General features: G+C 48.1%; 1 protein-coding gene across 2 annotated transcripts; it reads left to right on the forward strand.

Annotated features, from left to right (window-relative positions):
- Nucleotides 1–6,984: 6,984 nt before the first annotated feature.
- On the forward strand, nucleotides 6,985–13,940 carry LOC132428375 (C-X-C chemokine receptor type 2). Of its 2 annotated transcripts, none has more exons than XM_060016134.1 (2): nucleotides 6,985–7,004; nucleotides 12,124–13,940. In XM_060016134.1, the coding sequence occupies exon 2, from the start codon at nucleotides 12,132–12,134 to the stop codon at nucleotides 13,212–13,214; it is 1,083 nt and encodes a 360-aa protein (XP_059872117.1). In that variant the 5' UTR covers nucleotides 6,985–7,004; nucleotides 12,124–12,131; the 3' UTR covers nucleotides 13,215–13,940. The 2 variants fall into 2 exon arrangements, with proteins under 2 accessions (XP_059872117.1, XP_059872116.1); XM_060016133.1 differs by lacking the exon at nucleotides 6,985–7,004 and adding an exon at nucleotides 10,147–10,164.
- Nucleotides 13,941–14,426: the final 486 nt, after the last annotated feature.

Here is a 14,426-nt window from a genome sequence, read left to right on the forward strand (position 1 = left end):
TAAAAAAAATTAAAAGTTATTGATGAAGTCTTCTTCTACCTGCTTTCCATCTGCCCAGTTCCCATCTCCAACCCCTCCACCCCCAGGTAAACGTTTGTGCTGTTTATTTGTATTGCAACCAAGGATGCTACTTTGGCTGCCCCGTCTGTCAGACAAAATGTTGATTATGCTGATTGAGCCACACAGAGTAGAGCTTAGTGCAGCTGGCAGCATATAAGAGAACATGAGCAAGTCTGCATTAAAGACAGAAGTTTGGGGCTTCCCTGGTGGTGCAGTGGTTGAGAGTCCATCTGCCGATGCAGGGGACATGGGTTCGTGCCCCGGTCTGGGAAGATCCCACATGCCGCAGAGCGGCTGGGCCCGTGAGCCATGGCCGCTGAGCCTGCGCGTCCGGAGCCTGTGCTCTGCAACGGGAGAGGCCACAACAGTGAGAGGCCCTCATACCACAAAAAAAAAAAAAAAAAAAAATTCTTGTTTTTTGGAAGAAAATCCAAGATGGCTGTAACGGAGATCAATCACTTCCTGTGATTACATTTTAGTAGAATTAGAAAAAAGTAACAAAAGTTGGAGTAAACCAGGTCTTTCCCCAGACACTGAATCTGCCAGGGCCATCAAAATTCATGTGTTGAAGTCCTAACCTCCAATGTGATGGTATTTTGTGGTGCTGGTGGGGTCTTTGGGACGCAACCAGGTTTAGATGAAGTCATGAGGGTGAGGGCTCCCCTCCCCGCCTCAAGTGATGGGATTAGTCTCCTTATAAGAGGAGGAAGAGGCCAGAGCTCTTTCTTTTTCTGCACAGAAGGTGGTGGTCTGCAAGCCAGGAAGAGAGCTCTCACCAAGAACCCTACCAGGACTTTGTCTCACAAACTGTGAGAAATAAATATCTGTTGTTTAAGCCGCTGAGTCCACAGTATTTTGTGATGGCAGCCCCAGCTGACTAAGACAATTTTGGAATTTTGGAGAACCAAAAAGTGAGCTATGAAAAGATTTTCAGTTGTCTGAAATAATACCTTTTAATTGCTTTGCCAAGTGTGTCCAAACGTGCTGTGTTTAAAAGTGTGGGTTCACACAAAGAGGCTGAGAACCGCTGGTCTGGAGGAAGGGTCTGCGGAGGAAGGGGGATGGCCACAGGGACAGCTATTCATGAAGCCTGTGACAAGTTTGTGAGATACGACCTAACGGGTGGTAAACTTCACCTGCTCATCTCAAGCCGCGCTCACGCTCTGGCAATTGCTAAACTCTCATCTGGGAGGACGTTAAGGGGAGAATGAATGTATGCGAAAAGGTTTGCAGACCTTAAAAGGTGGTGTTACGTTCTAGACATTGGCTGCCTAATCCAACTTCTAGCGGGTAGAGGGTATTTCCACGTGGATTATTTCACTGCCCGCCCCTTCCCTCGCCTACCTGCCGGCCCCCTCGCCGTGTTTGGTTTGAATTGAAGGTAATGCTGCCCTCTTCTGGATTTATCTTGAAACTACAGTTCCTGGCCACCAGTAGTAGATTTTTTTTCCCCCACTCTTGCTAGATCTCAGGTGCTGTCAGCATCGCTAGGGGTCTCATGCTGTCCAAAGCCATGGTGGGGTCCACTTTCCCTCCAGGGTAATTTCCCAGAGGCCAGATGCGAGATAAACAGAAGGCAAGCCACTCGTGGGTCTCCCAGTGTCTAGAAATATAATCCATCTTTCTTTCCTTTTCTTTCGTCAACAACTTTTTATGGCACCCTAATTGCCAAGCTGTCTCATAGGCACTTGGGATACAGTGATAAAAATAGGTAAGGATCACTGCCCCCGTGACGCTTATGTTCTAGAGAGGAGACAGACAATAAACAATAGAGCCTATAGTAAACAAGTAGATTATATAGTATGTTAGAAAGTGTTAAGTGCTGTGGGGGAGGAACGTGCAAAATAAAGCGGGGTTAGGGACACCCAGCAATGGTGATGCAACTGTAAATAGGTGGACAGGCTGGGCCCCATTGAGAAGGTAGCATCTGAGCAAACACTTGGAGGAGGCGAGGGAATTACCCGCAGGAGCATCTACAGAAGAGCATTACCAGAAGCATGAACTGCAGAGGCAATGCCCTAAGGCAGGAGCAAAGCCAGCAGGCCAATGTGGCTGGAGTAGAGCTCTAAGGGACAAAAGAGGATACGATTAGAGAGTACTATGGACTGAATTGTGTCCCTTACCCCCAAATTCATATGTTGAAGCCCTAACCTCCACTACATCAAAATGGGACCTTATTAAGAATCCGCCTGCCAATGCAGGGGACACAGGTTCGAGCCCTGGTCCGGGAAGATCCCACATGCCTCAGAGCAGCTAAACCCGTGTGCCACAACTACTGAAGCCTGTGCGCAACACTACTGAAGCCCGTGCGCCTAGAGCCCATGCTCGGCAACAAGAGAAGCCACCACAGTGAGAAGCCCATGCAACGAAGGGTAGCCCGGCTCACTGCAACTAGAGAGAGCCCGCGGACAGCAACGGAGACCCAACATAGCCAAAAATAAAAAAATAAATTTTAAATTAAAAAAAAATGGGACCTTATTTGGAAATAGGGTTCTTGCAGATTAATTAATTAAGATAAGGTCATCAGAGGGGGCCCTAATCCAACATAATTGTTGTCCTATAAAAAGGGGAAATTTGGACACAAACACATGCACACAAGGAGAACAGCATGTGAAGATGAAGGCAGAGACTGTAGCGATGTTCCCACAATCAAGGAACGCCAGAGCTTGTTAGCAAACCACCAGAAGCTCGGGAACAGGCCTGGAACAGATTCTCCCTCGCAGCCCTTGGAAGGAACCAATCCTATTGACACCCTGATCTTGGGCTTCCAGCTTCCAGAACTGTGAGAAAATACTTTTCTGTTGTTTAAGCCACCCGGTTTGTGGCCCAGAGTGCAGGGGGTGGAGGAGTGATGGAGAAAGCCTTAAACGCTATTTAAGGACTTTCACTTTTATCAAATTCACTTTTTTTCATGATTAAGTGGGCTATATCACCCCCAATGCAAGCATTACTCAATGTTAGAAAACCATAATATAATTCATACGCTAATATATCTAAGAAGAAGAAAAAAACCCCATATGACTATCTTGATAGGCCTTTGACAAAATTCAGTACCTATTCCTGATTTAAAAATAAAGCTCTGGGACTTCCCTGGTGGTGCAGTGGTTAAGAATCTGCCTGCCAATGCAGGGGACATGGGTTCGAGCCCTGGTCCGGGAAGATCCCACATGCCACGGAGCAACTAAGCCCATGCACCACAACTACTGAGTCCGCGTGCCACAACTACTGAAGCCCACATGCCATAATTCCTGAAGCCCACGCACCTAGAGCCTGTGCTCCACAGCAAGAGAAGCCACCACAATAAGCCTGCACACCGCAACAAAGAGTAGCCCCTGCTCGCTGCAACTAGAGAAAAGCCCGCGGCAGCAATGAAGACCCAATGCAGCCAGAAAAAACACAAAAATTAAAAAAAAAAAGTCATTAAAACATAATAGGTAACAACGTTAATAGCAAGTATTAACTAAACTCCAGATTTTATCTGGATTTTTCTAGATTTTCCATTATCTCCTCTTTCTGTACCAAGATCCAATCCAGGGTTCCCCATGGCATTCAGTTGGCATGGCTTCCCAATCTCCTTGGTCTGTGATAGTTTTGCTTAGTCTTTCCTTGCTTTTCATGACCTTGACAGAGTTGAGGAGTGCTGGCCAGGTATTGTGTAGAATATGCCCCAATCTGGGCATGTCTGATGTTTTCCTCATGATTAGACGGGGTGATGGGTTTTTGGAGAGACTATCAATGGAGGTGAGGTACCCTTCTCTTCACATCGTCTCGAGGGTACGTGAGACCCACACAGCATCCCTGGTAGCATCAGCCTTCCTCACTTGGTGAATGAAGGCAGTGTTTGTCTGGTTTCTCCACTGTGCAGTTACTTAAAAGGCACTTAAGAAAATGAAAGCAGTAAAATTCATCCTTTGGAGACATTGGAGGGTAGTAAGAAGGCATGACATGATCTGACTTAAAACAAACAGATTACTCTGGCTGGTGTGACGAGAACAGACTGTAGGAGAGAAGGGGCAGACGCAGGGGAGACTGGGCGGTCACCTTAGCGATTTAGGTGAGAAGGGATGGTGGCAGGGGCCAGGGCAATAGCAGTAGAGGAGATGAGAAAGTAGGAGTTGGAATTTATTTTGGTAGAGGTAGCAGAATTTTCTGGTAGATTGAGTGTTGGGTGTAAGAGATAAAGACGTGTCAATGATGAGTCCACGAATTCTGGCCTGAGCTGTTGGAAGGATGGAGTTGCCATCACCTGAACTCAGGTAAAAAGTCCCGTCTGCCGTTTATCTCTTCTCCACTCCTTCAATATTTCACCCACCTAAGAAATATTTATTTGGTGTCTGGGCTGGTTGTATAATTTGCAGGACCCAATGTAAAGTGATAATGCAGGGTCCCTTGTTCAAAAAGCAGGAAAAAGCTTGTTTCTTTCTTCCATGGTCTTTCTCTCAAGGGACAGACTGGGGAATTCCCCGGTGGTCCAGTGGTTAGGACTCCACGCTTCCACTGCAGGGGGTCTGGGTTTGATCCCTGGTCGGGGAACTAAGATCCCACAAGTTGCATGGTATGCCCCCCTCCAAAGAAAAGGAGCACAGAGTGTTTTTTATTTTCTATCTAATGTTGCACTCCCTGAGGCTTGGGGTATTTGGGGGTGGGGGGAGAGGGAGGCTGAGCCCCTTGTCCCAGGGAGGCAACAAGAGGTGGGACAGCACTAGAGAAGAGCTCTAAGCCCCTGTGCGTGTTCCATTGCCCCATCAGACCTCAATTACAAAACACAAATTCCAAGATAAAATCATAATTTTGTCTGGCCACAGAGCATTACACCCCAAGCGCAGGGCTCTTCCGAGCATGGGACCCTGTACTACTGCACAATCACACGCCCACTCCCTGTTTGGCATCTACTAGTATGTGTCACACACTTTGCTGGGCACTACGGATGCAAAATAGGATCCTTTACAGAGGGGCAAGGAGGAAAGGACGAGGTGCTTTATTCATCACTGCTCTGTGTCAGAGTCTTGCCTATTCCCAGTTTGGTGGGAGAAAGAGTCCTAGAAATGAGTGTATTCCAGTCTGAAAAGTACAATAGTAGAGAACGGGGTGGGTGGTACTGGGCCCCGAGGTGAAGGAGACTGTAGCGGACTGAAGGGTTGAGGAGTTAGGAGGAGGTTGAGTCTTGGACATCTGGTCACCAACCTCGCTGGACAGCCAAATCTGAGGGAGAAGGAAGATGACCATCAGAGTGTTATTTATTTACTTTTGAATGAAAATGGCTGAATACATTTTTTTTTCTGATTGCAAAATTAATGCTCATTTTAGAAATTGGGCCACATCAAAGGATATAAGCAAGAAAGCAAATATCCATAATCCCAACACCCAAAGGTAACCACTGTTGACATTTCGACTCTTATTTTCTGCCTGTGCACATATATCCATACATTTAGTACAAAATGTTATCATCCTGTACCTTCTGCTTCTATTATAGATGCCTTTCCGCAGCGCTAAGAGCAGCTATACACTATTGTGTTTAATAGAAACATAGTGCTCCATTTTACAGAGCTACTATAATTTGTATAAAAAAGTTTTTTGAAGGGCATTGAAATATTTCCAAATTTTATTATTATAAACAACCCCGAGATAAACTTTATGCTCCCGCTTCCTCCCTGTTCCTACTTCTTTCCTTCTTTCCTTCCCTCACGTAAGTGGGATTGCAGGGTCAGAGGGTTTGCATTGTTTAGTGAGTCTGATACGTATTCACCCGACAGGACTGTATATAGACAGTTAAAAGTCATGGAACATTTATTATCTGCTGGATACTATACTAAGCACTTTAATTTACTCAACGATCCTCATACCAACCCTATGAGCTGGCTCTTGCTTTCAGTCTCATTTTACAGAGGAGAAAACTGAGGACAGAGTGGGTATGTAGCTTCCCAATGCACACAGCTGGCCAGAGACAGAGCTGGGATTTGCACCGAGGTGATTTGGTTCTAGAGCCTGTGATCTTAGCCCATTTCATCATCGCATAGCTCCATGAGGCAAGTATCCCCATTAAGAAAAAGAATTTATTTATCTGGTTGGTTGCACCGGGTCTTAGTTGCGGCAGGGGGGCTCCATACTTGTGGCATGCGAACTCTTAGTTGTGGCATTTGGGATCTAGTTCCTGACCAGGGATCAAACTCGGGCCCCCTCCATTGGGAGCACGGAGTCTTATTCACTGTGCTACCAGGGAAGTCCCAAGTATCCCCATTTTTATGGATAAGGATTTTTTTTTTTTTTTTTTGCGGTACGCGGGTCCCTCACTGCTGTGGCCTCTCCCGTTGTGGAGCACAGGCTCCGGACGCGCAGGCTCAGCGGCCATAGCTCATGGGCCCAGCCGCTCCACGGCATGTGGGATCTTCCCGGACCGGGGCATGAACCCGTGTCCCCTGCATTGGCAGGCGGACTCTCAACCACTGTGCCACCAGGGAAGCCCAGATAAGGATATTTTGATACATGCTAAGAAACGTGTCCAAGGTCAAAAACTGTTAAAGGAAAGCCGACGTTTGAATCGTGGTCTGTCTTCCTCCAAAGCAGGGGTTTCTGGGTCCCTCATGAGGATTTCTGAGTTCATTCAGGAGAGTGTCCTCAGCTGGGGTCTCACCTGCTCACTCTCCAAGGTTCCTCTCTGGCTTCCACCAGAGGCTGGCAACCAGGGCTGGGAGATCTGCACCCCCAGGACACACCCCTGTCAAGTCCTGCCGTTACCTGACTGTCTGCCTGGACCCAGTGTCACACTGACATTCCTTCCCCTCTCCTCTCATCCTAGATCACTGTCGGGTTCCAGAACTCTCTCAGCTGGTCACAGTTTTGGTTGCGTGTACCAGACAACTCCATTTGAACTGGGCTTAACAACAAAGACAATTTATTGGTTCATGTAACTGAAAAGTACACAGAGAAGAGGACCTCTGGTCACGGTATGTTCAGGGCCCTGGCTCTGTTTTTCTGTGATTATCTCTGTTCTGTCCTCCTCCAAGTGTTAGTTTTTGTCTCTGGATTGGTTTGCCATTTATGGTAGCAAAATGATTTGCAGCAGCAACAAGACTACATACTTGCTTTTCCACAGTCATTAAACAACCATCCTGAACTTGGCTCTGAGTGGGATCATCTTAGGTCACATACTTGCCCTTGAACCTGTCACTATGGCAACGGGGACCATCACCGGGGAGAGGGGTGAACCTTCTCCTCCACCTCCCTTGCCTCTACTTTGGTCCCCAGGTCCAAGTGGATTATTCTGCAGGGATGAGAAGAGATGCTGATGCTGGCATCAAAGCTGACAAAGGGATGAAATAGATATCCTTACAGCTATATTGTGCTGTTCACATGGTCTTGCATAGAAGCTGCCATTTCTAAAAGAGAATGGCAAGAACAGGCCTCTGCATTTTGCCAGAGGACTGGCATTTGGGCTGCACATGTCACAACAATCTTTGTGGCACTGGATGTTCTGCACAGAATGGAAAAATGCTCTCCCATTAGGAACATTATAGATCCATTTAAGAGGGAGCCGTTATAAGTGGAAAGTGACGTACGGAAGATACGTTGGGTGGGCGAACTTGCTGGAACATTTTCAAGTGGGTAAAATTTTATTCCAAGCACATCTGTATGTGCCTTTCCCCCTCCTTCAGTGAAATGCTCTTTCCCACCATGAAGGGAAAGATTCTTTTCAACTCTTGTCCTCCAGATCGTCTTCCCACTGGAGACCTAAGTTAGCACTATTGCCACTCCCATGCTCATCCAGAGGGGTTGCTTCCCTTTTACTCCTCGGGTTTGAGGGAGTACCAGACCCTTCCCTAGGACCCCAGTGATTAGTTGAAATAGACTCGAACGCTGAACCAACTTGACTGAGGGCCTAGGAAAGCAGAAGGGAATTTTACACGAAGAGGAGCTTAAAACCAGGTATTAGATCAGGCTGCTCTCTCCCTGGTCTTTCTCAATGGGTCTCTTCCTTGCAAAGACTTCCGTGTCCAGTGACTGCTGCCCCCTCGTGGCAAATACTCTCTCAGCTTGCATTGAGTGTGTATAGGCTTTTGCAGTACACAACTTGGGCAGTCTGTTTTCTCTTGTGTTCCCTAACTTCTGCTCCAGGAGCTACCTTTTCCTTAGATGATTAATAGGAGTAATGTCTGCTCCCTCAAGGGACTACGCCATCTTCATGTTCTTTCTAGTCTAAGCATCAGATCACAACTGGTCAACACTTGTAAAAGCAAAGTGTGGGTAACCCCAGGGCAATTGTCTCCTTACACTTCCTGCTATTACTCATAAAGGATAAGAGAACCCGGGAGGAGAGCATGACTTAGTTTAAGAAATATGGGGCTTCCCTGGTGGCGCAGTGGTTGAGAGTCCGCCTGCCGATGCAGGGGACACGGGTTCGTGTCCCAGTCCGGGAAGATCCCACATGCTGCGGAGCGGCTGGGCCCGTGAGCCATGGCCGCTGAGCCTGCGCGTCCGGAGCAATGGGAGAGGCCACAACAGTGAGAGGCCCGCGTACCGCACACACACACACACACAAAAGCCTCAAATGGATGTGTAATTCAGTGAGTCCTGGCTGACTGTGGCTTAGGGGCCCCCCAGTATGACACTAGTTGCCTTAAGAAATACAATGAAATTCTCAAAATCAGTTCTGAAAATAAAGGACCTAAATTAAAAAAAAAAAAAAAGAAAAGAAATATGCTTGCCCGTGGCAGAATTGTAGGTACCAGTGCCATGATAAATTCAGCACTTAGGGTAGGGGCAGGATTTACGCCTGCATAGGTTAGCACCAACTCTAAACAGTAGAGGATGGTTTGGAAAGGACGGGCAGACCAGCTCGGCTGTATGGAAGCTCAGCTTTCAGGCACACCTTACATAGACTGCGTGGCTTCAAGTGATAGACACCCTGAATCATGGTGGGGATCCACGATGCATGAATCAAAGGAGATATGACTGACGTCATTTATTCTACAACCATTGAGTGAGCACTTACCGTTTCCTGGCAGAAAATTGGAGAGGGTCTCTGGCAGCCCACGGTCTAGTGGGACAGGCTGACTTGTAAACACATCATTACAGAATGATAGGCTTCATGTTATAGTGGAGAAGTGACTAAAGTACCAGAGGTAAAGCTAAGGGACAGACATTAGCTGCTGCGAGCAGCTGAGGCAGGTTCCCAGAGATGCCATCCATCATTACTGAGAATCGGGAGAATGACATGACCCCCACTCCTCCATTCACCGACTGCCTCAGCTCCGATGGTCTCCCTGGGGTCCAGCCAGATTTCCAGGAGTGGCCCCCAGCCTCAGGGCCATTCTAATCAACAATCGTGAGCTGGCAGTGGTTGTACCATGGAGCGACTGGCGGTGGAGGGGGTTTAGTTCTCCCTCCAAAGCTCCACCAACAAAGATTTTGCTTCAGCAAATGTTTCACAATTTTAAAAGATATTTGAAAACTGTTGAAAACTGTTTAGGGCGTGATTTCATGGACCAACAAGCTTTCTCCACCAAAGCTTGCCAAAGAAGTCTAGAGTTTAAGTAATTATTGTGTGCTTGCTGTCCAAACACAGGTCAAGTGCAATCTTCTACCTCCTTCCCACTGGGTTGCCCCCTAGTCCTAGTGGAGGACTCCTACAAGGCCCTCCTACTTTGAATTCATTCTGAAGTCTCTACCATGCAAAGTCAAGTCTTTTGCCCTTTATTCATGTCAGGCAAGGTGGAAGCTTGCCTGGAAATAAATGGAAGTAAATGCAAGAAAAGGAAGACAGTAAAAGTAGTCATCCACAGAGTGGAGAATTCAGATAATGGACCCTGAACTCCATCTTCATGCCTGGTTCCCCTGCTTGGACGTGTGGACCCTGGGAGTCTCTGATGCCCTGTGATCACTTGACTTAACCTGTTCTCCAAATGTAGACATGGGCATGGGCTGCCCTGTGATCACTTGACTTAACCTGTTCTCCAAATGTAGACATGGGCAGGGCTCAGGGAGGAGCTGGGCTGTGACGTGCCTTCCCTATTTCATTTTATTAATCAAGTTCTCTCTCAGTGTTAAGTCACTCTGGTCTCTGAATTCCAGGCTCTTACAGTTGGACACACATGGCCAGTGACTCAGGTAGGAAGCCACCTCTGTTTGCCAGGACTTTCTTTGGGGCAGGGTGACTTGGTTTGACTGTATTTTAGAAAATGCATCCATTTGTCTGGGACCTGTGACTTCTGCTCAGTTGACTCCCTGCCTCCTCCCTTGCGACCGTGTATTCAACCCTGTCCTTATACACGGTGACAAGGGGGCCGCAGCCGTCTCATCTCCTCCTTTCATACCTCTCCTTTTTACAGGGAAGAGGATGACTTTCCCCAATCTGATGTTTATTGCTTTGCCCTAAGACTTTGTCTTCTGTGAAAATGCAGTCCTGGCAGGGGTATTGAAATGTGTGAATCGAAATGAACTCATAGAACCTCAGACTTGGAAGCATCTCAGGGATTATTTACTCTGCCTCCCTAAATTCGGATGAGAAAATGGAGATCTGTAGAAGTAAAAGGACCCATTCAAGGTCATGTAACTTATTAATGACAGAATCAGGATAGAGTGAGGACTGGATACCAGATATCCTTATTTCCAGTCTTGGTAACTTTTTATAGGTTTTCAGATTGTTCTCGGAAGAGCCCTGGGGGTTTTGTGGGAACCTCCGTAGTGGCTGTCTGGTTGGAGAGAGCGGCACAACCTCCCTCCCCAGTAGATGAGCTTTTATCTGTTTTACATATTGGGCTTCTGGTAAGATTTTGCTTCAGCAAATGTTTCACGATTTTAAAAGGTATTTGAAAACTGTTGAACGATTCTGTGGCTGTTTAGGGGGTGATTTCATGGACCAAGATGGGGGCTTCTCTTAAATGCTTACACTTCCTTTAGACAGAGGACCCAAACATTTATTGCTCCCTTAGAGAAAAGGCTTAAAATACACCTTTTTTTTTTGGCTGCGCCGCATGGCATGTGGGATCTTAGTTCCCCAGCCAGGGATTGAAGCATGGAGTCTTAACCACTGGACCGCCAGGAAAGTCCTTTAAAATACACTTTAATGCAATCCATTGCTATCATTTTCTTCCCTCAGTAGATTTTAAGAAGGTTAAACAAGAATCAGGAGGGGAATTCCCTGGCAGTCCTGTGGTTAGGACTCAGCGCTTTCACTATTGGGGCCTGGGTTCGATCCCTGGTCAGGGAACTGGGATCTCACAGGCTGCACGGCACGTAGGGGAAATAACATAGAAAGGGACACTGAACAGATGAAGACATCTGAGGAAGGTTTGCCTCCTTCCATTTTGCCTGATTCTGGCCCTCCCATGAATGTATAGGACCAAGCTGGTCCTCCCATCTGAATGCACAGACATGGCTGAGGATGGAGAAAGCCAAAGAGAGCACAGAGGCAGTATTATAGGTAGAGTCGATGCCGTGGTAGGGCCGACCAACAGCAGAGGTTTTTCCCTGTAGTCCATCTTATCCCACAGTCAAGCCTCGGAGTTATGGAAAGCTGACAACACGGTGAAGATGATCTCTAAAGCAGACAGAGATAGAGATGAAAGAAGGGATCTCCGGCTACCAAACTAGCAGAGAAGCAGAAGATATCCCAGTAACCACTATCACGTCCTTTTTAATTACTTACTTACATACTTCCTTCATTTATTGGCTGCATTGGGTCTTCATTGCTGCACAGGCTTTCTCTAGCTGTGGTTAGCAGGGGCTATTCTTCGTTGTGGTGTGCAAGCTTCTCATTGCAGTGGCTTCTCTTCTGGAAGAGCTCAGGCTCTAGGTGTGTGGGCTTCAGTAGTTGTGGCATGTGGGATCGGTAGTTGTGGCATATGGGCTCTAGAGCTCAGGCTCAGTAGTTGTGGTGCACGGGCTTAGTTGCTCTGCATCATGTGGGATCTACCTGGACCAGGGCTCGAGCCTGTGTCCCCTGCATTGGCTGGCGGATTCTTAACCACTGCGCCACCAGGGAAGTCCTGTTATCACATCCTTGATGAGAGTGACTTGAATCTGAGTTACTAAATCACCTTTCCTTCCTTCTAATCTTTCAACCAGATCAAACCATGACTATCATCCTGAATGATTTATTTAATTACACTGATTTGTGGGAGTTGTTTGAGGATGAGTTTGCAAATTTCACTGGCACGCCACCCACAGAAGGACATCGTTATAGTCCCTGTAAGATGGATACTGAGACGCTCAACAAGTATGCCGTGGTCGTCATCTATGCCCTGGTCTTCCTGCTGAGCCTCCTGGGAAACTCCCTGGTGATGCTGGTCATCTTATACAGCCGGGTGGGCCGCTCCGTCACCGATGTCTACCTGCTGAACCTGGCCATGGCCGACCTGCTCTTCGCCCTGACCTTGCCTGTCTGGGCCACCTCCAAGGCAAAGGGCTGGATCTTTGGCACAGCCCTGTGCAAGGTGGTCTCACTCCTGAAGGAAGTCAACTTCTACAGTGGTATTCTACTGCTGGCCTGCATCAGCGTGGACCGCTACCTGGCCATTGTCCATGCCACACGCACGCTGACCCAGAAGCGGCACTGGGTCAGGTTCATATGTTTAGGCATCTGGGTCCTGTCCTTGATCCTGGCCCTGCCCATCTTCGCCTTCCGTGAGGCTTATCAACCACCCTATTCCAGCCCAGTCTGCTACGAGGACATGGGTGCCAATACAACGAAGTGGCGGATGGTGATGCGGGTCCTGCCCCAGACCTTTGGCTTCCTGCTGCCCCTGCTGGTCATGCTCATCTGCTACGGACTCACCCTGCGCACGCTCTTTGCGGCCCACATGGGGCAGAAGCACCGGGCCATGCGGGTCATCTTTGCTGTCGTGCTCGTCTTCCTGCTCTGTTGGCTGCCCTACAACCTGGTCCTGGTTGCAGACACCCTCATGAGGGTCCGAGTGATCGCGGAGACCTGTGAGCGCCGCAATGACATCGGCCGGGCCCTGGATGCCACCGAGATCCTGGGCTTCCTCCACAGCTGCCTCAATCCTCTCATCTACGTCTTCGTTGGCCAGAAGTTTCGCCACGGACTCCTCAGGATCATGGCCATCCATGGCCTGGTCAGCAAGGAGTTCTTGGCCAAGGACGGCAGGCCTTCCTTCGTTGGCTCTTCTTCAGGGAACACCTCTACTACCCTCTGAGACCGCACGCAGGGCTCCTCCCTTCCCTTCAGCAACCGCCCCAAGCCGCATGTCCTCTGGCTGCTCACAGCCCTGTGTCCAGGCAGCCCCCCATTGTGGTTACAGGAAGTTGCTGAGGCCACATCCTTACTAGGCCCCCAGCTATGGATTCGAAAGCCCTGGCCCCCACCTCTTATCGTAATTACCATGTCAACTGCTAGAGCTCAGTCCATCCCACCACTGAGACCACAGCACTCTGTCTTCTGGCAGACATTCTTTGAAGACACTCCTTTAAGGGATTACAAAAAGTTCCCACCATTGGGAGACATTAGTGTCAAACACCATTGGTTGCTTCCCCAACTCTCCCTTTCCTTGCCAGCTAACGAAGTCCACCTCCCTTGAGAGAGGCTGAAAATGACAGATACTCACTTTCTAAGACTTCCTTAAGCCAGCAGTGGCCATATCATCTGGTTCTGATAAATAAGACTCAAAGGCAATAGTGTGCTGGTAAACCACTTTCCTGGGAGAAAGTCTTAATGTTCTGTGGTGTAACTAGATGCTCTTACCATGGCCGATTTCAGGGGTGGTGGTGTTTAGCAACAAGCTCACAAAATCTAGATAGTGTAATAGTCTGCTTCCACAAACTGGCTTCAGTGCACTCTTGCTTAAGAGGAAGTCTACTGGGGCCAGGGGACTCCTGGGATATATTCCTGATTTAAAAGACACACACACACACATACATATCCTTGATTCTTGCCTGTGAATACGGTTATAGGATATGATGTGTAGAGATGAGCCAGTCACTTTGTGACAATGAGGCAAAAAGTGTGCCCAACACACTTAGGCTGGTGGAGCCAAAGGATAAAAAGGACCTGAGAATAAAGAGCCCAGAATAAACCATAAATGGTCAAATGACTTTATTTATTTATTTAAAAATGTGTTTGGCTGCGTTTGGTCTTCGTTGCTGCGCGTGGGCTTTTCTCTAGTTGCGGCGAGTGGGGGTTACTCTTCATTGTGATGCACGGGCTTCTCACTGCAGTGGCTTCACTCGTTGCGGAGCATGGGCTCTAGGCGCTCGGGCTTCAGTAGTTGTGGCACATGGGCTCGGTAGTTGTGACTCACGGACTCTAGAGTGCTGGCTCAGTAGTTGTGGTGCTCGGGCTTAGTTGCTCTGCAGCATGTGGAATCTACCTGGACCAGGGCTCGAGCCCGTGTCCCCTGCATTGGCAGGCA

Source organism: Delphinus delphis, chromosome 7 (genome assembly GCF_949987515.2).
Source record: "Delphinus delphis chromosome 7, mDelDel1.2, whole genome shotgun sequence".
In the NCBI taxonomy this organism is placed as follows: Eukaryota; Metazoa; Chordata; class Mammalia; order Artiodactyla; family Delphinidae; genus Delphinus; species Delphinus delphis.